Source organism: Clarias gariepinus, chromosome 20 (assembly GCF_024256425.1).
Source record: "Clarias gariepinus isolate MV-2021 ecotype Netherlands chromosome 20, CGAR_prim_01v2, whole genome shotgun sequence".
NCBI classification, from domain to species: domain Eukaryota; kingdom Metazoa; phylum Chordata; class Actinopteri; order Siluriformes; family Clariidae; genus Clarias; species Clarias gariepinus.
Genome location: NC_071119.1, coordinates 16,970,427 through 16,997,803, shown reverse-complemented (window position 1 = coordinate 16,997,803; position 27,377 = coordinate 16,970,427). Strand labels below are relative to the sequence as shown.

The window sequence follows — 27,377 nt, the reverse complement described above, 5'->3', positions numbered from 1 at the left end:
TTATGTAATTAACCTAGTTAAGGCAGTGTAAGTATGTATCCAATGATGTAAACATTAAAGCACTTTTTGTAAGTCACTTTGGATAAGAGCATCTGCCAAATGCCTAAATGTAAATGTAAATATGTATGTATGGTTTGCAAAAACTAAGATTCACTGTAAAACATGTAAATAATAATAACCTATTTGTGAGGTAGAAATAACCCAACATTCCAGTTAAAATGAACCAACATTTGACCAATTTATGTGGTAGAATTAACCCAGCATTATAGTTAAATATGACCTAGCATTTGAATTGAATATTAAACCCATCTTGCTGGGTTAAACAAATAACCCATTTTGCTGGGTTAAATTAACCCAGCATGTAGTTGGTCCAATATTTACCCAGCAGCTGGGTTAAAAACAACCCAAACTGGCTTGTTTTTAACCCATTATATTTTAGGGTGTAGTAGTAGTAGTAGTAGTACTGTACATTCCGGTATGTCCACCCTGATTCGTAACCACGACTGGAAGAACTTTTTAAACAGTTTATTCATGTAGTTGTTACATATAGTATCTTTCAGTTCTTTAAATTGCAATTAAATTGGTCTTTGTAGTTGGTTTTGCTGTTTTTTTAATATAGTCTTTCATTGCACGTCATACCATCTCAACGGGATTCATACAGTATCAAGGGATTCAGCTGGAGTACTGACCCAGTTAATGCCCTTTGCGGCAATTACTTTTCTTGTAGCAGTGTGCTTTGGGTCATTGTCCTGGAAAAAACAGTGGTGACCTCCCAATGTTTCCCTGATGTATTGGGTGGCGGTTTCTTTTTTTCTTTTGTTTTTTTTCTTTTGATAACTTCCTCAAAGGAAGACCGATCCATTATCCCTTCAATATTGCAATCGTTCCTTTTCCAAGTTTGGATATTGCCCCCCAAACATAAACTTTCAAAGGATGCTTTGGATTTTAAGCCCCTGTTGTTTCATCTGTAAAAATGATGTCATTAAACAGCTCTTTCTCTTCTAACCATTTTTGAACTTGTTGAAGATAAAGCTCTTTATTGTTTCCTCAGATCATGCGACAATGTTGAGTTTTCCCATACCTCCATCCAAGTTTTTGTCTGCCACTGCGTATGGATCACACGCTTATGTCCACCAAAGTCACGCAATAGTTGCTTTTCACCAATATTGCAGCCATTTCATCGTTTTGGTCAGTGATGTTCTTTATGGCTGTGACAATGTCTCTAAACTCAAGAGAAAGATTTGAAATATTTGACAGGTTGGGCAAAAAACTACAAAAAATACTACTGTTGTATCATTTGTGATAGCGCTGAGGTAAGTAACTCATGGAGTAATTTTGCGAGGATTACGTTTGCATGCTGTCTTTTCTTTGTAATGTCTTCTGATTGTGCAGAGAGCTGCGTGAACACCAATAGAATTCAGGTGGCGATGAATCTCTCAAGTGGAACATCCTGCAGATCTTTGTCAATTTAAAATTATGTCATAGTGCATGTGGATGCAATGCATTTATCCTTAAGATTTCATGATGTCATTGGGGGCGTGAATCATATGACATGTAAAAAGTGCTACACCCACAAAGTAGGTTTTACATACTTTAAATAGTTGCAAACTATAGTTTAGTTTATCTGTTGCTTTCCTGCCTGGGCATGGCTTGATTTTGAGGTTAAAACAGAAGGACAACACAAACTTAATAAGAAATAATGTAAATGGCTAGCGTAAACTGCGACTTTCTTATTGAATGTCTTTGCCTCCATGTCTGTTGTGAGATTAAATTCAGCAACCAATGGTATTTGCAATTTTATCCTAAAAAAAAAGTGAAGATTGTTTACAAAGTGCAGGTGAAGGTTCAATAACAGCAGAATCAGAAGGATTAATTAAACTATTCAGAGTATTAAAAAGAACATGCGGTTTTTGACTATTGTTTGACACTACCTCTGAGAAGTAATGCGATTTCACTGTTTTAACTGCTCTCTGATATTCCTGAAGGCTGTTTTTGAAGATGTCCAGTGAGACCTGAAGATTGTCTTTTTCCACTTTCTCTCAGACCGCCTACACGAGCGTCTGAGAGTGCGTGTGGTCTCACGTTTAACGCAAGTGGATGGCAGCCTGACCGTGAATAAAACCGCAAAATGGTTTGATATACCCGTGTTGTATATTTAAATGTCGGACAGATCTGAACCATATGACAGAACAAGATCTAATGTGTGCCCCTTTACATGTGTTGGGGCATTCACCGATTGAGTTAGGTTAAAAGAATCAACCAGACTTAGAAACTCATTGACTAAAGGTTTAGATTCACAGCAGACATGGATGTTAAAATCACCAAGAATAAAAAATCTGCCATAGTTCAATGCTATATCCGTTAAGAAATCAGTAAAATCTTAAATAAAATCCTTGATAAATTTTGGTGGTTGATAAATCAGAGCACAGAGGAAAGTTATATATTAAAATATAATATACCGTATATTAAAATATATTATAAGAAACACACAAAACCAATTTTTTAATGAAATATGCACATTATTTTTAATGATTACATAAAGTTTTTTAATGAAAATTGCAAGCCTCATGATTAATTTTTTACAGTGTGTGCTGTAAATTATTTGTTCTAAAAATATTACTTGACAATTGGATAATATTCACTGATAAAAGCACATAATATATAGTGAGGTCAATAAGTATTTGAGCACTCTGTGATTTTACAAGTTCTCTTACTTAGAAATCATTGAGGGGTCTACAATTTTTAGCATAGGTGCATTTTTACTGTAACAGAATCTAAAAAGAAAAACCGGAAATCACATTGTATGATTTTTTTTAACAATTTATAGGTAAATTACTGTGTCAAATAAGTATTTGATCACTTGCCCATAGCCAGATTTCTGACACTCAAAGACCTACAATATTATTGGGATCACAAGATGATCAAATACTTATTGACCTCACTGTATACCTGTATGTGATAATTACATTCAGTAGCACAAGGATAAGACTAGTAAAGACTAGTAAGACAAATAATGTAATTGAAAATTAAAGCATATGTAATGCTAATTATAAAGATTGTAATTGTGTGTAAGAGCCTAAAATCTAATTTCAGGGGGTTTGGCCTTCAGTAACAGGAAACAGGTTTTTTTTTTTTCATGCATTTCACATTAGCCTACTCAAAGCTCCTAGAGTGCCAGATCTTTGCATCAGAAGGCTTTAGCAATTTCACAAAAGCATGTTAAAACATCCAAGGTCCTCCTGTCAGCTAAGAACAGTAATTTCATGTTGCTTTTGGCATTGAACGATCATTGCATGATTTAATGATACTCATCAAAAAAGTATACTTAAACCTTATTTCAACTAGCTCACATTTAGGTTTTATTTACAAAATGATGATACTGTTTTATCAAAAGGCAAATGTTATGTGTGCCTCCGAAGACGCTTACTCAATCATGTTCTATACCGCTTTATCCTGTATTCAGGGTCACGGGGACCTGGAGCCTATCCCAGGAGACTTAGGGCACAAGGCGCAATAAGGGCACAATACCCTGAACAGGAGACTTAGGGCAAATGGAGACTTAGGGCACAATACCCTGGACAGGGTGCCAATCTATCGTAGGGCACACACACATACAGTACTCATTTACACACTATGGGCAATTTGGGAACGTCAATTAGCTTAACCTGCATATCTTTGGACTGTTTGGACTGTTAGATTTCAAAAGTTACTGTAAATCTAAAAAAGTAGAAAATAGTAGTAAATCTACTTTTTGATGATATTCTAATTCATTTAAATGCTCCTGTATACAGTATATAAGGTGTGTGTAGTACTGTGGAGGTTGCACGAACCTTGCTATACATTTTTTAAAATTATTTTATGACTTCATTATTATGTAACTACTATAGACTTTCCATTTATTAGTATTCCCACAAAAAACATATTATATTACATAATTTTTATATTTAAGAGACAAAATAGGGAGAAAAATATTTTTAAACATCACACTGTAGGATTTTTAAAAAAAAATTTTGCAACTTACAATATGGTGGAAAATAAGTATGTGGTCACCTACGAACAAGCAAGATTTCTGGCTCTACTTTAAGAGGCTCCTATGTCCTCTATTCGTTACTTGTATTATGGGCATTTGTTATCAGTATAAAAGACACCTGTCCACAACCTCAAACAGTCACACTCCAAACTCCACTATGGCCAAGACCAAAGAGCTGTCAAAAGACACCAGAAACAAATTTGTAGACCTGCACCAGGCTGGGAAGACTTAATCTGCAATGGGTAAGCAGCTTGGTGTAAAGAAATCAACTGTGGGAGCAATTATTAGAAAATGGAAGACATACAAAACCACTGATAATCTCCCTTGATCTGGGGATCCACGAAAGATCTTATCCAGTGAGTTCAAAAAGATCACAAGAACTGTGAGCAAAAATCCCAGAACCACACGGGGGACCTAGCGAATGACCTGCAGAGAGCTAGGACCAAAGTAACACAGGCTACCATCAGTAACGCTGCACCGCCAGGGACTCAAATCCTACAGTGCCCTGCCTAAACCAGTACACGTCCAGGCCCGACTAAAGTTTGCTAGAGAGCATTTGGATGATCCAGAAGAGGATTGGGAGAATGTCATATGGTCAGATGAAACCAAAATAGAACTTCATGTTTGGAGGAGAAAGAATCCTGAGTTGCATCCAAAGAACACCATACCTACTGTGAAGCATGGGGGTAAAAACATCATGCTTTGGGCTGTTTTTCTTCAAAGGGACCAGGACGACTGATCCGTGTAAAGGAAAGAACAAATGGGGCCATGTATTGTAAGACTTTAAATGAAAACCTCTTTCCATTAGCAAGGGCATTGAAGATGATGCATTAAACGTGGCTGAACACACTGCCCAAGCAATGGAGGAGAGGCTTCGTAAAAACCATTTTAAGGTCCTGGAGTGAAGTCTCCAGATCTCAACCCCACAGAAAATCTTTGGAGGGAGTTGAAAGTCCGTGTTGCCCAGCAACAGCCCCAAAACATCAACAGGAATGAGCCAAAATACCAGCAACAGTATGTGAAAATCCGGTTAAGAGTTACAGAAAACATTTGACCTCTGTCACTGTCAACAAAGGGTATATAACAAAGTATTGAGATAAAAAAATTTTTATTGACCAAATACTTATTTTCCACCATAATTTGCAAATAAATTCTTTAAAAATCCCACAATGTGATGTGATTTTGTCTCTCATAGTTGAGGTATATCTATGATAAAAAATTACTGGCCCCTCTCATCTTTTTAAGTGGGAGAACTTGCACACTTGGTGGCTGACTCAATACTTTTTTTGCCCCACTGTGTGTATATACATATATATTCCTTCCTGCTTTCATCAAAGTATGAGGCCTACAGTTAATTATTGGTAATTAACTTAATAAATGCTGGCACCCAATACATTTACATAATGAAGACAGTTGTTCTTTATGACCTAAATAATATACAGTAGTCTAATGAATCAACCTGTAACAAATTGAAACGTTTTTGTCATGGCAATCTGCTAAAAAACCCTGATGCCATGAATGAATGTTGAATTAAGTGCAGGCTCTTTAAGGCTTAGCAGCCTCAGTTTAAACACTGACCAATCACAGACCTTGTCCCGCCTCATTTATTTGCATGCAGCTAACTAGTACAACTAGTTAGCTGCACTGGATTCCACTAGTTCTACTAGTGGAGGCAAAATATCCAGTAGTACTACTAGTGACTGCTTTTTTTACACACCGGTATCAATAATTGCGGTTTCGCATCGATTTTAAAATACTACTCTTGACGTATAAAGCATTAAATGGTCTCGCGCCGCAGTATCTGAGTGAACTGCTAGTGTCTTACAATCCGCCACGCCTACTTCGATCAAAGGATGCAGGCTGCTTGTCAGTACCGCGTATTATGAAAAATACAGCTGGGGGCAAAGCTTTTTCTTACAAAGCCCCAAAGTTATGGAATAGTCTTCCAAATAGTGTTCGGGACTCAGACACAGTCTCAGTGTTTAAGTCCAGGCTAAAAACCTATTTATTTAGCCAAGCATTTTTATAAATAGATTAGCCTTAGGTAAAGGAGCAGATCTGGGGAACTCATGGACGTAGAGTATTAGGTGAACTGGTATGTTTGGATGCTGTCTTCCCCACTCTCATTGATCACTCAGGTTTGTTGACGGTGAGTTGATTGGTTGCCTTACACCTCTGGAAGCCCTCATGTTTGTGTTTCTTTCTGGCTCTGCCTTTTTAGTTATGCTGTCATAGTTAGTCCTGCCGGAGTCTCTGCTTGCACTCTGCACTAAATATACATTCACTTTTTACATTGTTCGACTGTGACCATACCTAACTGTTATTTCTCCATCTCTTTGCTCTCTCCTTTTCTGCCCTCTCCTCTCTCTCTCTCTCTCTCTCCCCTTTTTCCTCTATCTATCTCTCTGTCGAGCTATACATGTCGCTCCTGAGCTGCCAGTGATCCAGTCCTCCTCTGCCCGCTGGACCTCTCTAACTCATCCTGGAGTCCTGCTTCTGGTTGGAGATCTCATCACATGGATGCCCCTGTGTGGTCTGCCTGGAATGCGTGTGGTGACTGGGGTTGGTTCCACTTTTCCATGAAGGTGGTCCTGTCCTCGACTGATGCAGACAGCTGTTTTCTGAGGAGCTGTGACTTCAGTCGCTCAATAGTTCAGGACTGGAATTTCTCACAGTCTACCTAAGCCTCCAGGAACAAACTGGACTTTAATTTACACATCTCCTCTTATACTGAACTTCCAGTCTCGCATATTATTATGCACATCAATCCCTGCTATCTGTTTTCACCCAGATGAGGATGGGTTCCCTGTTGAGTCTGGTTCCTCTCAAGGTTTCTTCCTATTACCATCTCAGGGAGTTTTTCCTTGCCACTGTCGCCGTCGTCCTAGGCTTGCTTATCAGGGACAATCATATCATTTTGATTCATACACATTCACATTTCATACAAACTTAATTCTTTTGATTGTGTAAAGCTGCTTTGTGATGATGTAAATCGTTAAAAGCGCTATACAAATAAAATTGAATTGAATTGATTAATATGGATAAAATGTCCACTAATTTACTAGTAAGAGACAGACTTGCCAGACAAACGGCTTGCCATACATTTACGCCGGGTGTGCGCATACACATATACACAGCGCATGCTTACACGAACACTAATGAAAACACTTGGGGATAATTTTTTTCATTTTAAGGTAAAGTGTAGGTTAATTTGTTTGGTTCTTACTTTATATTTTGTATTATTTATTTTTATGTATTTATTTTTTTGAGTTGTGGAATGAATAATTTGAGTCATTATTTCTTATGAGGAAATTTGATTTGTGAGAGTTTCTCTCCTATAGTACTCTAAACTTTCTTTCATGGCAACTAAATCAGATTAGTGAAATATTTGGTTTTATTTTTCTTAATGTTTACAGATTTATGGCATAAAAATCAACTAAGTATAATAATATGAATGTCAATACACAATGAAAAAAAAACACACAATAGCTATATTGGTAACAGTATGCTACGTTCATGTAAAAAAAATGCACTCAGATTATCATAATGCGTGTGTGTGTGTGTGTGTGTGTGTGTGTGTGTGTATGATGATGATGATGATCTTGATGGCATTGCATGAGTCAGAAGCATGACTTAAGGAACAAATGGCAAAATGCTGCAACACCAAGTTTAGTCATAATGGACCAATCATCCTGAATTGTATTTGTAATTGTATTTTTCTAATGCTATATATTAGTATTATGTTATATGTTGTTTACTTAAATTGTATACTTTTGTATACAATTTAAGTAAACAATTGTATACAGAAGTATACAATACAAGTGTCAATAATTTGCTGGTTGGGTTTAATATTAAATATAGTAAACTCATGCTTTGGTTGTGTTTTGTAGTTAATTATTGCAAGCAAATTGAAATAATGAGAAAAGTGTTGTTTTGTTGCACACTAAACTTGTTAATTACAAATATTGTTAAAGGTCATGATAAACATTTAAAAACAACACAAAATGTCAAGTTGCAATGCAGCATCAGCATTCTTTACCAATTTTATCTTAGTAGTTTCATTTTAGTAGTTTATGATGGCATAGTAGCAGTAATAGCAGAATGTAAAAGTTCTTTTCTTTGCTTCAACGTTCTTCAAAAATTGAAGCCATTGTGCCATATCCACACACAGCTGGGTATTTTTAAAAACTTTTTCTGCATTTTGGCATTTCTAAAGTGAAGATTTTCCAAATCTCTGTTTTCTGTGGTTTTGTGTGGACAGGGTAATCTGAGATTTCGGCTTGTTTTAACGCCACCCTGTGTCCTGATGATGTCATTGTCTGTGTGCCAGTCTCCTTGATTTGATGTCAGCTTTGTTTATGAGGATATTTTGTGCAATGGCGGACGTAAACCGGTGACTGTGTTAGCGCTGTGTTAAATACCCAGCTACGTGTGAACATGGCCTTAGTTCACTCACAGCAGCTGCTATCTTTGTGAAGCTGGTAAAGTGAAGCTGATACTGTAAAGTAATCATGTTCTACTTAAAGGTGTGTCCATTTAAAAATGTTATATTAGGTTAAGCATTAAGTGGTAATTAACATTTTAAGGTGTCTTGTTAGCAGCAACCTTCTCTTTGTATTAGAGAGCAAATTTAAACTTTTAACTTTCCTAGATATTAAAATAAAGGTCATTTAATCATTAATGTAACATGACTCAGAAAAGCACAGAAATACAAGGTGCCAGATAAAATCTTTTTTATATTTACTGTAAAGAGGCAATGAAAGTGCGTGAACTCTGTGAGAGTATGAGGATATGGGCTTATCAGTGAAGAAAAGAGAAGCAATGGAAGGACTGGTGCTCACTGTGCTCTGGATGGGGCAGATGAAGCTGTGGGCAGAAATCAAAAGGATCTGAATTAACAAAGATGGCACACTGGAACAGAATGAGAGGATTGCCCGAATAGGAACCAGTTCAGAAAAATAACTGATAACTGTTTAGCAAGGAGATATAACATGGCACCCAGGACAGAGATGGAGGATCATTCATAGGAAGGCACAGGAATACAAAATCCAAAATATGGTCCAAGAACAGATTTGCAGTTAACCCCCAGTTATTTATATATACTCAGCAAAAAAAGAAACGTTACTTTTTCAGGACTGTGTATTTCAACAATAATGTTGTAAAAATCCTTTTCCATGCTGCAGGGAGGCATGAGGACTGCTGATGTGTTTAGGGCAATAAATCGGCCTGTCCACACTGTGAGATGCCTAAGACGGCGCTATAGGGAGACAGGAAGGACAGCTAATCATCCTCGCAGTGGAAGACCACGTGTAACAACAACTGCACAGGATCGGTACATCCGAATATCACACCTGCGTAACAGGTACAGGATGGCCACAACAACTGCCCGAGTCACACCAGGAACACACAATCCCTCCATCAGTGCTCAGACTGTCCGCAATAGGCAGTCCATGAGGAGGAGATGCACTGCAGTACTTCAAGCAGCTGGTGGCCACACCAGATACTGACTGGTACTTTTGATTTTGAGCCTCCCTTCATTCAGGGACACATTGTGAAACATTTTTAGTTTATGTCTTATGGTGTTGACTCTTTTAGTGTTCATACAAATATTTACACATTAAGTTTACTGAAAGTAAAAACAGTTGAAAGTCAGAGGACGTTTCTTTTTTTGCTGAGTTTATATATATATATATATATATATATATATATATATATATATATATATATACACCTTATGGGGCATGTTCATGTTGTCCTGTTGCATCATCCAATTTCCATGGAGTTTCAGCTGACGTACAGACATTTTCATGTTATCCTTGAAACCTTATCACTTGAAAATTCATCTTAACCATTTCATAAAATTTTGGCCAATATCACCACAGTGCCAATATGTCATCATTTGTAGATTGTTTGCCTAACTGTAGACTAGTGAATTTCTGAAGTATTTAAATCACTTTTTAATCCTTTCCAGTTTCATGTAAATCAACAATTTTTGATCATAGATCCTCTGAAAGCTTTTTTTGGTGTGGCATGGCTTACATAAGCATATTCTTCTTGTGCGGAAAAAAAACTCAAAAAGTTTAAGTGCGTCTACGTTGCAAAACTACTGTAATTGTCTTAAGACTCCAGGTATACCAACACCTGACTACAATAAGCTTTTTAAGGTCATTTACACAGGGATCCACATACATTTTACACTAGCACTATAAAATTTTCTTGATTGTTTTTAATAAAGCCATGAAAGATAAGAATTGTTTATATCACGATAATGTTGTAGTTGTAAGCAAGGCATAAGTGCAAAGGTTAAGATTTAAAGATGTTTTTAACAAAGAAAACAAATGAACAAACACAAGCACCTAAAACAGTACATTTAAGCACATTATATTTATCAACATCCTTGCATTTGATTAAGGTCAGATTACTTTTGATGACAAATTAAGGCCGAAAACCTACTTTTTCTTGACACTGTATTTCATTTTTAAGGATCCTATTTGATTGTAGGGATCCTATTAAGCTGTTGTCATGAAATGTGAATCATGAGTATAACTATACTTGATGCAATATTATTTTTGTATTAGCATAAATAGTAGCTGCAATAGCAGTAGTAATTTTTGTAATCTTCCTTACCAATATCAATTTTTTTTTGTTTCCAGTTCTGGTTCCATTGTCCAGCGAATCTGAAACACCAGTCGCTGCGGACAGACTGATTGAATCTATGGAGAAATGTTGTTATTATGTGTTATATTTCACATATATAATACATTTTTTATGCATATGCAGTAAATTTACTAAAAAAGATTTCCTAAACATAGTTATAATAGTTTAATAATGAAAACATTTACTAAATTCTATCAAATTTATCTATTACACTTCGAGATCATCACTGGCCTACCAATTAACAAATATTATTTTGGTGCTAAACTGCAATAACAGTGCAATGACACTAAGATGGCGGTGGAATACAAGAGTGCATTGGGCTGTTACAGGTGTATTAGGTATAGCAGTAGTAACAGGTTGGATCTGCCAGGTTGATTGATAATCCAGCTAAAAGTGAGCTCCATTCTACTACTACAGTAGGGACAACAAGCTATTGTATGTGGTGCAATAAAGGAAATACAGTGACAAGCAAAAGTACATTTCTTTTAAAATGGTTTTCATGGTTTTCCACATTAATTTGTTAATAAATGTGATTTGATCTTCATATAAGTCAAAAGTGACAAATATGATAAGCCTGAAATAATAATATAATATAATAATAATATATTTAAGTCTTTATTGAGAACAACCATAAAAAACTCATAATGCTAGTGGAAAAAAAAGTATGTAAATTATTGTAATAATGACCTATACTGGAAAGACTAGAGCTACTTGGACTGATTAAAAACCACTAAAGTTTACATACTTTTTTTTACTGCCATTTTAAATAAGTGTGCAGAAAGAGTAAGAAATTGAAAATCAGATTTTTTTTTTCTGTTAGTATTCTGGCACATAATACTTTTCAATACCCCTGACGTAGAGGAAGATCAGTCTCAGTGTGGGAAATCGCTCCTAAAGCCATTGATGCCATTTTAGTACTATTTCCAAGAGTAGGAATCAGAATTGGAAAACACTCCCATCAGAGACATTTTAGACTTTTTTTTTTTTAATTGCTTGTGGTGTTTAACTGGTACAATAACAAACATGTCGTATGCTGTTTCCACAGGTGACTGATACATACTGGTTTGTAGTACCAGCGAAGATGCAGCTTTGAAACAGTGACACAGCTGACAGTGTCAGAAATTATAAAATAACTTTGCTCTTACAGCACTGAAGATCACACGCATATTCAATAAATTTGTAAAATCAATAAAAAACAAGATGCATTCATGGAGTTGTGGGCATCATCCATGGCACACACATTTAAAAAATCTCATTTATATATACATTTCACATACTTATACTGTATTTAATTTGAGTTTACACAACAGTGTATTTGAGTTTCTTTTTTATAAGCAGCACTTTATCAATTCATTAAAATGGCATATTCCAGTGTTTCACACACCTTAGAGGTATGTGCGGCAAACTGAAATGTGGCATTGATGCTTTCACAAAATGCCTTCACTCACTCTTTATCTTTAAAGGTAAAGTAGGACAGAATTTTACTTTAATTATTTCTTTACATTTACATCCTCCTCTGCAAGCAAAGTACTTTCACCCTCTCTCCAGTTTTACACACTTTCCTTGGTGCAGTCCTACTCCTATAAATAATTTTCATGTCCTACCCTGAGGTAGCACAGTTTTTAATCCTAAATGAAATTTGAGCGGGATTCCTACAAGTGATTCTAAGATGCTTAGTAAATATGGGCCCATGAAACCATGAAATTCCAAAAGGTTCACATACTTTTTCTTGACACTGTACAATCAGTAACAGACAGTCAGTGTAGCTCACTGGTATGTGTACCTAATAAACGGACTACTAAGGGATATTTTTACAAACACAGACCTTTTGAAGAACCTTGTCCCTAATGGTGGGGTTGTTGACATCCTCATTGCTCTTAATCTTTAAGCTCAGAAATACCCTCTTAATAATGGGCACTACAAAAAAGGTCAGCAATATTGATATTAAGCAACTGTTATCAAACTTAATTTTACATGAAGTATATTTTAAATGTAAATTAAATATAAATATGTAACCTGGAACTCCAAAGACTTGCACCTCACAAAGAGTAAGGTACTGATTAATATTGGGAATGATGATGTTCACGTAACGACCCATCATATTGCAGGTGTAATTTGCAGACACACCAGCAGGGATGCTAGAAATAACAACACATCTGGATCAAGAGAGAGAGAAAGAGAGAGTGCGAGCAAGCGAGAGAGGGAGAGGTAAGCTATTAAGTTAATGTGAAATATTTAAATGTAAACTTTATAATGCTTTAAAAAGAGGTTGCCTCCCTGAGTTTACTATTTTAATACAAAAAATAAAGTATACATAATATATATGCATTTTTTTTTATTCACCTGGGGTTATTGTTGCCGTTGTTGACTAGAGATTTGCCAATGTGAATCTCAGCACCGTTTATTCGCTCTGGACAGGCGTCGCCTCTGTTAGTAATGATTACAGTGCTAATATCAAACAATGCCAGCAAATCCACCCGCCACCATGCGCCATAGTCTCCATTTGTGTGTGTACATGAGCCAGAACCCAAGTTAGATGCTGTGTTGCCATCAATAGCCAAGTTGGCAGGATAAACGTTTACAAATGTAGAAGATTGTGCTGCTATTCCTCGTAAGGCCATATTTACTGGAGAAGAGAAAAGAACAAGAGTCGCCTCTGTTAGTGATGATTGCAGTGCTAATATCAAACAGTAGGAACACATAGCAAATAGTAGGTGGCTGTATTCATGATAAAGTTACCCATCCTCAAAAATATAGTGTACAAATGTGATAATACTTACAATTTTTGCACACGCAAAGTCACCAAAGAAGGATTAACTGCATAAACAACATTTCAAAAAAACTGGTTTCCTTCTACCTGTTGCTCCACAGAAAAAAACTGAAAAGATCAGAGGAGACATAACCCAAATACTTGGAACTGAAAGACTCCAGATGGTGTTGAGTATGGTTTGGGTATTGAGAGTAGCATTGAAACACAGAGGAGCCGCTTCTCTGTACTCCTTAAGTTAGCAAGGACTGCAGTTGGTAAGGCTGACAATGTGGGCTTGAACTAGACTTTTAGTAATGGTGTGGCATACCTGTGTATCTCATTTATGTTCACTCAAACTGTCTTTGCCTGCAGAAGTTCAATTGTACTTTGAGCCTGTCAGGACCTCATTACCAGCTTCTCACTCTGGTATGTCAAAATGTCGAACTGCCAAAGCCTTTCCACATGGTATTGCAGTTTAGCTGACAGGGAGGGTGTCGCACTTACAGTAGTAGTGCCTTGATGTGTCCAGTTAAGTCTTGTCTTTACTGCCGCAGGACCCTTAGGTGGTCCTAATCTTACTGGCTGTGTTGGGGTTATTAAGTGCTGGAAGTCTGATCCAATGAAAAAAGAGTCCGGCATAGGTAGGTTTTGTCTTACTGTTCTTAGAGTGTAGGCTCTCTGAGGTACCCTGGAGTTTTAACTTCTGTGCTGCCCCCTGGAGGAGAATCGTTCACTCTGTTCCATTATTTAAGATGGCATAAGATTCCAGGGTATGATCACCATTTTGAAGGAGACCTTTAATGACCTTAAGGAGAACTTGGTTGCATCCAGCCTTTCTGTCCAGATACAAAATGTCAGTAGAGGAATTCACGAGTCCACAAAGCGTTTCAACACTGGCATTCTCCTCCTTTGATGTCTGCTCTCCTCTGTCCTGGTGTTAACATGATAAAGAGCATTCAGATGTTTGCCTTTCCAGGTACTACTATTGATACTCTTCTAGCATTTTCACCAGTGCTTTGACTCTCAGTGCAAATTTATGGAATCGTATAGAATCTCCTAAACAGATAGGGGGTCCCTCCATCAATTTTGCAATTCTCAAGCTTATTTGGTGATGCTGGCTACATGGTTGGATGAGAAATGTCATTGTGTCTGATTAAGGGTTCAGAGAGTAAGATACTGTATTCATAGTCTTGCAAATCCTTTTTTATGTCATCACACATGAAGTTTGGGATTAAAGGCTTAAGACCACACTATATGATCTCTTCTGGCTACGTGGTCATCAGTGAAGCTGTAGTCCCTCAGAGGTGGCAATGGAATAGCAGCAGTATTAGTAAGACTTGACCATAAGTCAGACTGTGCTGTGTCATCATATGGCTTTCGATAGTTTGGCATGGGCAGGAAGGATGACAACGTCTCTCGGCTGATGTTGGGGGGTAGAGGTGGTCGCCAGTCTTCATCCTCTTCTGCAATAGCTGATTGTTGCTCATCCAAAACAGTATGGTATAACCTCCTGTTATTCTGCTGCAGCTGCTAGAGAAATATGCGGGGTGTGCTGGGATGATGCTAGTGTGCTCTCATAAAGGGAACAGAAGCAGAGGCTGAGGGCATTCCTTCTATGCTCCAGTTTTACAGAATAAAAAGCTGGGGGAAAGGCATCATCTTGGTGGGTTTCTCTTTTTGTCTTCTGCTATATTCCATTCCTGAAACATGCTGACTGGAGTTGTTACAATGCACAAGTCTTTGTTCTGCATTTACACTCTCTTTATCCCAGCTTACTCGTGTTAATTTACAGGTGGACGGATGGATGTAGTTCTACAAAAATAAATATTGAAATAAAAAAATGACACCTGATGGCAAACAGTAGGCGGATTTGCAATAAACGTGCCCATCCTCACAAACATATGAATATAGTGACTAAATGTGATATTGCTTAAAATTTGTGCACACACAAAGCCACCAAATTAAGATTAACTGTATCAACACCTAAAGACGTAAAGAGCTGGTTCAGATTTCCCGATAAGGCACACTCTTAGCGTGCTAAGAAGACTCTTAAGATATATCTTATGTAAGTTGTTTACTTTTCTAAGTGTGTTCCCAAAACTGTCTCTTAGAAGTCTTCTTAAGTCGCTGCCTCTTATGTCCGACGTTACAAGATGCTGTCTACAGTGAAGGCACTAAATTAGCTGAAATGACAGCGTTAAGAAGGACAGCACTTTCTCCCATCTTATCAATAACATGCCATAATAGACTAATATATAAATTAAATCACCAAACTGTTGCTAATATTTTCATGTAATCTGTAGTGGCGGTGAAAAAAACTGGGTATACAATAATAGTTGATTGACAAACAGCTGACAACACTCTTCGCCAGCTTCAGAAACAATGTGAAGCATGTCAATGGTTGGGGTTGTACTGTATAGCGCACTTATAGAATAAATACGATGAGATGACAGAGTAGCAGTTTTAAGCATAACGATCACTCAGAAAACTGAATGGATGCGGAGTTTGAAACTCCCAATTTTATTTTCTCATTTAACTAAATCAAATTTTATCATAAAATAAAACGTGCAAAAGAAAAGTCCATTCAGTCATGGATGATTGCTAATAATCAATGAAACGTATTTAAAACAAAAAGCAGCAAGCAGCTGGACATCGGGACGTAGAAAGTAAGTACGACTTGTTGGCCTGGCAAGCGCAGGCCTGAGCAGGACAAGAAGCTCCATAATCTGTTGCCTTGGAAGGTGAAACTTTTTTAAAATAGCCACCTCAGGCAAAATATAAAAAAGGGATGAAGTTTTGCCTAAAAAAAATTTTTTTACATGAACCACACGGATCTGGACGGCGCTGTCTTCGTTTTAGCACAATAACTCGCTATATCGCTGCCATACAGTATCTGTTGCTTTCTGGATGCCACCATGATTACCCATTTATAAAATCTTAGGCACTTAGAGCCAAATTGTTTGCCACCTGTTCAATATTAAAAGTTTATTGTCAATTTTAATGCATTAGTCACATTATGAAAAGTGGACAAGAAGACTTGGTGGTGGAACTAAAAAGTCCAGGAGTGTATACAGGGAAAGAGGCTAGCTAAGAAGAAGTGGGACTCTAAGAGGACTGGAGAAAGTAGACAGGATTACAGGGAGATGCAGCATAAGGTGAAGGTAGAGGTGGCAAAGGCCAAACAAAGAGCATATGAGGACTTGTATGCTAGATTGGATAGTAAGGAGGGAGAGGTGGATCTGTACAGGTTGGCAAGGCAGAGAGATAGAAATGGGAAGGATGTGCAGCAGGTTAGAGTGATTGAAGATAGAGATGGAAATGTACTGACAGATGCCAAGAGGGTAATAGGAAGATGGAAAGTTGATGAATAAGAAAAATGAAAGAGAACAAAAAGTAGAAGACGTGACTGTTGTGGAGCAGGAAGTTGCAAATATTAGTAAAAGTGAGGTGAGAAGGGCATTGAAAAGGATGAAAAGTGGAAAGGCTGTTGGTTCTGATGACATACCTGTGCAGGTATGGAAGTGCTTGAGAGAGGTGGCAGTAGAGTTTCTGACTAGTTTGTTTAACAAGATCTTTGAGAGTGAGAGGACTCCAGAGGAATGGAGAAGTGGTGTATTGGTGCCGGCAATTACAGAGGCATAAAGCTAATGAGCCATACAATTAAGCTGTGGGAAAGTAGTGAAAGCTAGATTAAGGGCAGAGGTGAGCATTTGTGAGCAGCAATATGGTTTCATGCCTAGAAAGAGTACATCAGATGCAGTATTTGCTTTGAGCATGCTGATGGAGAAGTACAGAGAAGGTAATAAAGAGTTGCATTGTGTCTTTGTAGATCTAGAGAAAGCATATAACAGCGAGCCGAGAGGAAGCTGTGGTGTTGTATGAGAAAGTCTGGAGTGGCAGAGAAGTATGTTAGAGTGGTGCAGGACATGTATGAGAGCTGTAAGACTGTGTTGAGATGTGCTGTAGGTGTGACAGAAGAGTTCCAGGTGGAGATGGGTCTGCATCTCGGCTCTGAGCCCCTTTTTATTTGCTTTGGTGATGGACAGGTTGACAGATTAGATTAGAGGTTAGACAGAAGTCTCAATGGACTATGATGTTTGCAAATGACATTGTGCTTTGTAGCAAGAGCAGGGAACAGGTCAAGAAAATTTTGGACTGGTAAAGGTATGCTCTGGAAAGCAGAGGAATGAAGGTTAGCCGCAGCAAGACGGAATACACACGTGTGAATGAGAGGAACCCAAGAGGAACAGTAAGGCTTCAGGGAGCAGAGGTAATTAAGGTGCAGGACATTAAGTACTTAGGGTCAACGGTCCAGAGCAATGGAGAGTGTGGAAAGGAGGTGAAGAGACGGGTACAGGCAGGTTGAAATGGGTGGAGAAAAGTGTCTGGTGTGTTGTGCGATAAAAGAGTATCAGCGAGAATGAAAGGAAAGGTGTACAGGACAGTGGTGAGACCAGCGATGCTCTACGGCTTAGAGACAGTGGCACTGAAGAAAAGACATGAGGCAGAGTTGGAGGTAGCAGAGCTGAAGATGTTGAGGTACAATTTAAGAACTACTTAGCGATAAGAAGCTTTCGGGAAACCAGGCCCTGGTTTTCTGTGGCCAGACCTGTGGCAGCATGTTGCAGCAGCTCCGTTAAGTTTGAACCTTTTTTACTTATTGTGTTGTTTTTCCGGTAACTCGTGTTTTTTCTTTTCGAGTGTATGTGTGTGGGAATGTAGACTACACTATGGATATCAAAGGCACTGAGTTTGTTCTGCTTTTTTACTCGTTTGGACTTTGTTTAGAGCCGTATATGGAACCTGTGTTTACAGCCGTGGTTCTATTGTTTACACCAGAAATCACCTCTTAGCATTTAGCAACATGGCGGTGCTACTCCAGGAAAAACCAGACATTTCCCCCAGGTAAGAAGGAGAAGATGGGAGAAACGTGCCAAAAAGAGAAATTACAGACAAACTCTTCTGTCCATTATTATGGGGAATGTGAGATCTCTACCCAACAAGATGGACGAGCTAACGGCTCCTACCCGGCATCTGAAGGAATTCAAGGAGTATAGCATCATGCTGTTTACAGAGTCGTGGCTAACCAAGCTAATGCAGGATACGACTGTGGCTCTGGATGGTTTTCAACTGCTGCACACTGCTGCAGCACTGCTGCACACTGCTGCATCACTGCTGCACACTGCTGCATCACTGTTAAAGAGCAAATCTGCTGTAAGGACATTTAGCTGTTAGCTATTAGCATGAGACGGTACAATCTACCAAGGGAATTCTCACATGTTATTGCAATAGCTGCGCATGTTCCCCTCTCTGCTGGTGGTAAAGAGGCATGCAATGTCCTGCATTCTGTTGTTAACAGGCCGTTAAGAAAGAGTCCAAATGCCCTTCTCATTATCTCTGGAAATTTTAATTATGCACCTCCATCCTCCAGTCTGCCTACATTCATCCAGTATGTTTTATAACATACCAGAGACAATAAAACACTGGATTTATTTTATGTCAATTTCAAGGAGGGTTATACCGAGCATAGTATGTGAGGACTCGTGACTGAGTCTGAAATTATGCAACCTGTCCCCTGCATGAGTTATCTGACGACTCTGCCATCATCGGCCTGATCACAGAGGATGATGACGGGGAATACAGAGGACTGATTTAGAACTTTGTGGATTGTTGCCAGCGGAACTCCCTCCAGCTAAATGTGGGGAAGACAAAAGATCTGGTGGTGGACTTCCACAAGCGCAAACACACTTCTCTCTCACAAGTGAACATTCAGAGAAAAGACATTGAGAGAGTGGACTCATATAAATATCTCATCTAAACAGCAATTTGGACTGGACAGACAACACAGATGCAAGCTATTAAAAAAAAGACAGTAGACTCTATTTGCTGAGGAGACTAAGGTCTTTTGGAGTGGAGGAAGTACTACTAAAGACCTTTTTTGGCTTTGTGGTGGTGTCAGCCATATTCTGTGGAGTCTTCTGTTGATGCAGCAGCTTCTCTACTGCAGACAGAGCGAGACTGGACAAACTGATTAAAAAGGGCAGCTCAGTTCAGGGGTTTCCCCTGGAAACTGTATAGTACAGAGGTGGAAGAAAGGAGAATGGTAGCTAAGCTATCATAATTGCTGGAGAATGAGTCTCACTCCCTGTAAGAAACAGCTCCTTGACAGACTGTTACATCCTTGAGTGTCTGAAGTAGTGATATAGAAGGGCTTTTCTCCCTGCTGCTATTAGACTTTACAATCATAGCTGCTTTCAATGAACCAGTCTCCATAGGACTGGTCTTGGAGGACTTCATGAAATTTTTTAATAATGATGCAGATGTTAATCTAGCCATGTCAGATCAGAACCTAGAATACTTTACTCCCCTTGAAGAGAATGAACTAATTTCACTCATCTCTTCTGCAAATTCATCAACCTGTATATTACAGTAGATCCTGTACCGACACATTTTCTTAAACAGATAGTACCAGCAATAACAGAACACCTGTTGAGAATAATAAATTCTTCACTTCACACAGCATTGGTTATGTTCCAAAATCTTTTAAATTAGTAGTTATCAAACCAATAATTAAGAAACCTGACCTCGACCCCTGTCAGCTGTCCAATTACAGGCCAATATCAAACCTCCACTTTATCTCTAAGATTCTGGAAAAGATAATATTGGAGCAGCTGTGCTTATATCTACATAGAAATGGCATACATGAACTGTACAGCCTCATCACAGCACAGAGACAGCACTCGTTAAAGTAGTAAATGACCTCCTATTGGCCTCTGATCAGGGTTGTGTAACTATGCTTATATTACGCTACCTCAGTGCAGCTTTTGACACCATTGATCACGCTATTCTTCTTCACAGATTAGAAAATGTAGTAGGAATTAAGGGTACAGCCCTCTCCTGGCTCAGATCCTATCTGACAAATCGTTATCAGTATGTAGACTTAAATGGTGATTATTCTGCTTGTTGTCTAGTGGAGTTTGGCGTTCCGCAGGGTTCAGTTTTAGGTCCACTGCTTTTTTCCCTTTACATGCTTCCTCTGGGCAACATAATCCGTAAGCATGGTATTAGTTTTCATTGTTATGCTGACGACAAACAGTTAAACTCAGTTGTCAGAGCAAAACCTGATGAGAAAAAACGGCTTACTAAAGTTGAGCAATGTGTGCAGGACATAAGAAATTGGATGCTAATTAACTTCCTTCTGCTTAATCCGGATAAGACAGAAGTTCTAGTCATAGGACCGCATACAGCTAGGAGTAAAATTTTAGATCACACAGTAACTTTAAATGGTCTTTCTGTTCCATCAAGTGCAACAGTAAAAGACCTTGGTGTCATTATAGGTTCCAGCCTTTCATTTGAAGCTCATGTAGATAATATTACCAGGATAGCATTCTTTCACCTCAGAAATATTGCCAAGATAAGAAATACATTGTCGCTAAACGATGCAGAAAAACTAGTTCATGCTTATATCACCTCTAGATTGGACTATTGTAATGCCTTACTGTCTGGTTGTTCAGCTAGGTGCATAAATAAGCTTCAGCTAGTCCAGAATGCAGCAGCGAGAGTCCTCACTAGAACCAGAAGATACCAGAAGATATGAGCACATCACCGCTATCTTATCTTCACTGCATTGGCTCCCTGTGCCAATGCAGTCAATTTCGCATTCATTTTAAAATACTACTCTTGACATATAAAGCATTAAATGGTCTCACGCCGCAGTACCTGAGCGAACTGCTAGTGTCAAAGGATGCAGGCTGCTTGTCAGTACCGCATATTATAAAAAATACAGCTGGGGCAGAGCTTTTTCTTACAAAGCCCCAAAATTATGGAATAGTCTTCCAAATAGTGTTCGGGACTCAAACACAGTCTCAGTGTTTAAGTCCAGGCTTAAAAACCTATTTATTTAACCAAGCATTTTTATAAATAAATTTGCCTTAGGTCTTAGATCTTGGGAACTCATGGACGTAGAGTATTATGGTGAACTGGTATGTTTAGATGCTGTCTTCCTTACTCTCATTGATCACTCAGGTTTGCTGACGGTGAGTTGATTGGTTGCGTTACATCTCAGGAAGCCCTCATGTTTGTGTTTCCTTCTGGCTCTCCCTTTTAATTATGCTGTCATAGTTAGTCCTGCCGGAGTCTCTGCTTGCACTCTACAGTTAATATACATTCACATTATACATTGTGTGACTGTGACCATACCTAACTGCCATCTCTTCTCTTCTTCTCTTTCTCCCCCTCTTTTCTCTTTCCTCTCTCCCCCTGTCTCCCCCTTTCACTCTTTCTCTCTCTCTGTCGAGCTACACATGTTGTTCCTGAGCTGCCAGTGATCCAGACTCCCTCTGCCCTCCGGACCTGTCTGACTCATCCTGGTGCCCAGCTTCTGGTTGGAGATCTCATTACATGGATGCCCCGTGTGTCTCTGTGGGATGCGTCTGATGTCTGGGGATGATTCTCTCTACCATAAAGATGGTTCTGGCCTCGACTGGTGTTGGCAACTGTTTCTTTGGGGACTTGACAGTTCGATAGTTCAGAACTGGAACTTCCTACAAGTCTACCTGGGTCTTCAATAACTACCTGGACTCCAATTTAACATCAATAAAAATCAGCTATTATAGCTGAACTGCCTCCCACCCTACACACTGTATAAATGCAGATCATTTACTGCTTTCTGTTTTACCCAAATGAGAATGGGTTCCTTGTTGGGTCTGGTTCCTCTCAAGGTTTTTTCCTATTACCATCTCAGGGAGTTTTTCCTAGCCACTGTCGCCCTCGGCTTGCTCACCAGGGACAAACTGACCATTTTGATTCATACACATTCACATTTCATACAAACTTAAATAATTCTTTTGATTGTGTAAAGCTGATTTGCGGCAATCACAATTGCTAAAAGCGCTATACAAATAAAATTGAATTGAATTGAAATTGAAGTCAATATCAAAACATTGTTTGTGAATGCTGGACAGACATTGATAAAATTATGTTGGCATAATGTTGAATGAATTACCCACACATAAAATAAAATAAAAATAAATTAAAAACAACAGTACAGTATGACCTTCACTTCCAGCATTTATGCTACCTGCCCTTTGAATCCAAAAATCTGGACCATTTCACAAGTCATCCTCTCTTTAATTACAACTATGATCAATGGTTTCTTAACATCTGGTCTTGTATTGTACATGCTGCATTACTGTGTTACTAACATTACTCAACTAATCCCCTCCTTGCCTCCCTCAGACACTCCTGTTTCTGCTCAGATTTTTGCATATCTTGTAGCCACCTTAGCTTTTACCATAGAAGCAGGATTTCCATGTTCTAACAACTGAAGATCTCTTTTTAGGTTAACCATGGACAATTAACTTTTAAGATATCCTTGACTTGCAGAATTGTAAGTATTAAATATTTAAAATCTATCTTGAACCTTTTTTTTTTGTTTTAAAATATTTAAAAATATAAAAATTTGTGTTTGTTTAATTGAGAAACAAAATATTTCCCCATATTTTAATACAGTATATTCATACCTTGCTGATGGGTCAGTATCCACTGTAATGAGAAAATGCATACCCCTGTGCAAAAAAAAGCATTTGATTATTCCCTGCTTAGGGAGAGATGTAATAGGAAGACAATTTAGGATGTTTTTACCTACACAATAATATTTATATTTAAATATGTTGTAACAAAATACAAGGAAAAAAAAAGGTTACCTAAACAAAGAAATACAAGCCTCTGAGAATTCTTCATTTTCTGTTCAAGTAGAAAAAAGAACTTAAGATCATTTACAACACTCAAGAAGGGAAAGGAAAAAGATAAATAAGGAAGCAATGTAGCATTCACTAGACTAAACTAGCAGTCTCAGAATTGTACTGTGCACATCAAATTATATGAAGTACTTCATACAAAAGCCACTGTACAGTACAAAAAGATATCTTACCTTGTTTGACATAAATCAAAATGACAACTCCCTGACCATTTCTCAACCCTCAGCTGTCCACTTGGTGCTTCCTACCAAATGATCATGTAGTTTATTTAAAAGTCAAATGCACTTTTAAATAACTGTTTTAAATAAAGGCAAACGTGTTTACATCGCATGACCATTTCTTCAATTTAGGTTTTATTTATACATAAACGTAAAAATTATCCAGCATCAGGAATTTCAGTAGTTGTAACATTGTGAAATATGGCTTAAATTCAATCTCAGGGTGTTTGGCCTTCAGCATTTTACATGAAATTTGCATTTAAGCTACTCACAGCTCCTGGAGTGACGAAGTCTGAAGTCTTATTTTCTTATGCAGGATTTTTTGGCAAAAAGTATAAAAGTATACTTTATGTGTAAAAGTAGTAAACCTTAAGTTAAGTTTTTTTGCTTTGCAACTAAACTATATTATGTACTATAATTAAGCAATATCTGTTTTAATGCTGTTATACTCAAAATGTGATGTAGGCACAAGGGCACACCCTTATTCTTTGTGAGAAATAAGATCTAGATAAAAAATGATAACCAGAGGATTTAGAAAAAAGATCAGGATGATTGTAACGGGTTCTATCTTTTTTCACGGGTGCCACCATAGACATAGAAATAGACATACATTACAGACACAAGTTGAGGTCTTAGGGGAAAAGGATACATGGTACTACAAAAAACAAGGGAGAAAAGGGTTAAGAGGAGGAAGAAAGGAAAAAGGCGAGGTAAAGAGTGAAGGTGTGCATGTGCAGGTCCAGTTGTAAAAGGTGGCAGCGGCAAAGTGGCAGACTGGAGTAGGTGTCATGCACACTCAATACACGACCGGCACTAGGACCCGGAAGTAAGGCGGTCGCAAACCAGGAAGTATAAGAGGAGTAAACAAACCAAGCTGAGTAAACAGCGCTCAGTTATTGAGTTTGGCCCATGTCGGTTCAGGCTGTTCGTCTACCAATTCGTGAGTACTCACCTCTTTGGGTTTTGCTTTCTGATTTGAGTGTGTGTTATAGGACGCGGGTTAAATTTGTGTTTTTCCCTTGCTCCCCTTTTGTGAGAGTCCTTAGACCAAATCACGTGGTTATCCTGCCTACTCGCTTGCTTCCGCGTTTGGGTTTACCAATCACGCAACAAAGGGCTAACCGCTAAAGCTAAGTCTTCTGGTCACCTCAGGTTAGTTCGCTGACAGAATGACTAAGCCACCCGCGGTAAACCCAGCGGACTATGCGCGTCTCTGCGAGGTGGTAGATCAGCATGCCGAGCTTATCAATAAGCTAAGCGGAGAGATCGCTACTCTGCGCCAGAGCGTCCAAGGCCACGGAGCTCAGACGCGGGAGGCCCGCGGATCTCCGCGCGGCTAGCGGCGCCGCACCAACCCCCCTCCCCCCCTTCAGATGTTTTTCTCTCCTTACCAGAGAAGTGGAATGGCACGGACGGGAAGTGTAGTGTGTTTCTAACAGCGCTCGAGCTGGTGTTTGAGTTTAATTCCACCAAGTACTCCACCGATCAGCTACACATTGCTCTTCTCGTCTCATTGCTATCAGGGCAGGCGGCTGAGTGGGCCACGGCAGTTCTCCGGGCAGATACGGACACCGCCCACTCATATAATGAGTTTACCCGTCAACTCAAGCTCACTTTTGAACACCCAGCAGGCGAGGTGGAGACCGACACCAAGCGGCAGAGAGGATCGTCTGTGAGCTGTTACACAGCTGAATTTTAAACCCTCGCGGTGCAGACATCCTGGGGAGACCCCGCACTCCAGACATCCTATTTCGAAGGGCTGGCGTCCCGTATTAAAGACGAACTTGCAGGACAAGAGCTTCCTGCCACCCTAGAGGGTCTGATTTAGCTAGCCCTCCGCATTGATCAGCGCCTTCTCTCTCGTCCGAAGCCAGCCCCCAGGACCCTGCCGCCTGCTCCCATCCACTACTACACAGCACCTTAACCACCGACCACACTCACCACTGCTAACACCGGTTTTGTCGGATCTCCACCTCCTGCCGTGGTTGACACCGGAGCCGGGGAACCCATGCAATTAGGACGCGCCTCCTTGACCACTGCAGAACGGGAGCGGCGATTTAAAGAAGGACTCTGCGCCTACTGCGGGTCGGCTACGCACCATCGGGCGATTTGTCCTCTCCGGCCGGGAAACGCACAGGCCCGGTGAGAGATGGGAGTCACTCACTGGGTCACCTCCTCCTCTCCTCCGTCACAGCCAACTCCTCCCATCTCACGGTCCAAGTGCACCTCCAATTTGGCCACAAACGGGTCAGAAGTACTGCATTTATCGACTCCGGGGCAGCAGGTAACTTCCTTGACTCTTCTTATGCCAAAAGATTGGGGGTAAATTTGAGGCGTTATCCCAGCCCATTCGCATTACATCTGTCGACGGTCGGCCCCTATCCACCAGTCCCATCATCACCCAAACTCAACCCGTCACTCCTAACATCGACCAACATCACGAACAGATCAGTTTTCATGTCACCACCATCTCTTCTCCTCCCATCATCCTTGGACATCCGTGGCTCCTTCAACATGACCCCCTCATCTCCTGGACACAAAATCGGATTTTACAGTGGGGCGCGACCTGCACTGAACTATGCCTAAGGGCGTCGGCTGGGACGTGCTCTAGGGAGTCCGAGGCCCCCGACGTCGACACCAATGCCTGCAAACGACGAGCCACCCACCTTCCTTCACATTGCCCATATGACCTCGCCATAGATCTCCAGCCCGGCACAGAACCACCCGGCGGCCACCTCTACTCCTTGACATCTACGGAGATGCAGGCGATGGAGGAGTACATAACCAACACCGTACTATCAGGCCCTCCTCCTCACCTGCCGCCGCGGGGTTCTTCTTCGTAAAGAGGAGCGGCAAACTTCGCCCATGTGTCGACTATCGGGGGCTAAATAACATCACCATCAAAAACCGACACCCGTTGCCTCTTACCAACTCAGCCCTGGACGCCTTCTCTGGTGCCACCCTCTTTACAAAGTTGGACCTTCGGAGCGCCTACAACTTGGTGCGCATCAGAGAGGGCGATGAGTGGAAGACGGCCTTCAGCACCCCGACAGGACATTATGAAAGCCTTGTGATCCCATTTGGGCTATGCAATGCCCCCGCCGCTTTTCAACACCTCATCAATGATGTTCTCCGGGACATGCTAGGACAGTGGGCATTTGCATATCTAGATGATATCCTCATCTACTTCCGTACCGCTGAGGAACACACCCAGCACGTCAGGGCGATCCTAAAGCGACTACTCGCCCATCAGCTGTACTGTAAGTTGGAGAAGTGCGCTTTTCACGAGCGCTCCACCACGTTCCGGGGCTTTGTCATCTCGTTCCAGGGTGTGGCCATGACCCGCAGAAGCTAGAGGTTGTGCGTCATTGGCCCCTACCCAAGACTCTTAAACAACTTCAACGGTTTCTCGGGTTTGCGAATCGTCGCTTTATCCGGGACTACAGTACAGTTGCCGCACCCCTAACCGCCCTGACCCGTCCCTCATCTCTCCCTTTCCACCTCAACCCTGCTTCAGATGTGGGCGCTGGAGCTGTTCTTTCTCAACGAGGTCCAGATCAGGAATGTTACAACCTTGTTTTTTGAAAATTATAATTTTCATCTCTCATACCGCCCGGGGTCTAAGAACACTAAGGCTAATGCGCTCTCTCGGCAAATCGAGCTGGACCTCCCCCGGGCAGACCCCGTGCCTGTTCTACCTTCATCCAAGATCATCGCACCACTTCAACTGGACTTGGAAATGAGGGTCCGCCAGGCGCAAGCCACAGAGACCGAACCGGCAGGTGTACCACCTGGACAACTCTACGTACCCGAAACCATGAGATCCGAGGTTCTCCAATGAGGCACTCCTCCCTCCTCTCAGGACACCCAGGCACAAGACGCTCCCTTCAGTTTCTCCAGCGAGACTTCTGGTGGCCATCTATGGCTCGGGACTTCAAAGAGTTAGTTCAGGCGTGTCCAGTGTG

At 40.0% G+C, this 27,377-nt stretch overlaps 1 protein-coding gene across 1 annotated transcript; it reads right to left on the bottom strand.

Annotated features, from left to right (window-relative positions):
- Nucleotides 1-8,877: 8,877 nt before the first annotated feature.
- On the bottom strand, nucleotides 8,878-23,186 carry LOC128508393 (fucolectin-like). The gene is made up of 7 exons (XM_053479715.1): nucleotides 23,141-23,186; nucleotides 22,958-23,002; nucleotides 13,031-13,313; nucleotides 12,704-12,843; nucleotides 12,513-12,604; nucleotides 10,658-10,743; nucleotides 8,878-8,896 (listed from the first exon to the last, which is right to left on the bottom strand). Exons 1-6 carry the CDS (start codon nucleotides 23,175-23,177, stop codon nucleotides 10,663-10,665), a joined length of 678 nt encoding a protein of 225 aa, XP_053335690.1. The 5' UTR covers nucleotides 23,178-23,186; the 3' UTR covers nucleotides 8,878-8,896; nucleotides 10,658-10,662.
- Between the last annotated feature and the right edge of the window lie 4,191 nt (nucleotides 23,187-27,377).

Coding starts and splice junctions, on each gene's coding strand:
- LOC128508393 (XM_053479715.1), bottom strand. CDS start 23,177: ATGAAGAATTCTCAGAGGCTTGTATTTCTTTGTTTAG. Junction 23,003..23,140: donor GCTTGTATTTCTTTGTTTAG/GTAACCTTTTTT, acceptor TTTTTTGCACAG/GGGTATGCATTTTCTCATTA. Junction 10,744..12,512: donor GGGACAAGGTTCTTCAAAAG/GTCTGTGTTTGT, acceptor ATTTCTCCATAG/ATTCAATCAGTCTGTCCGCA.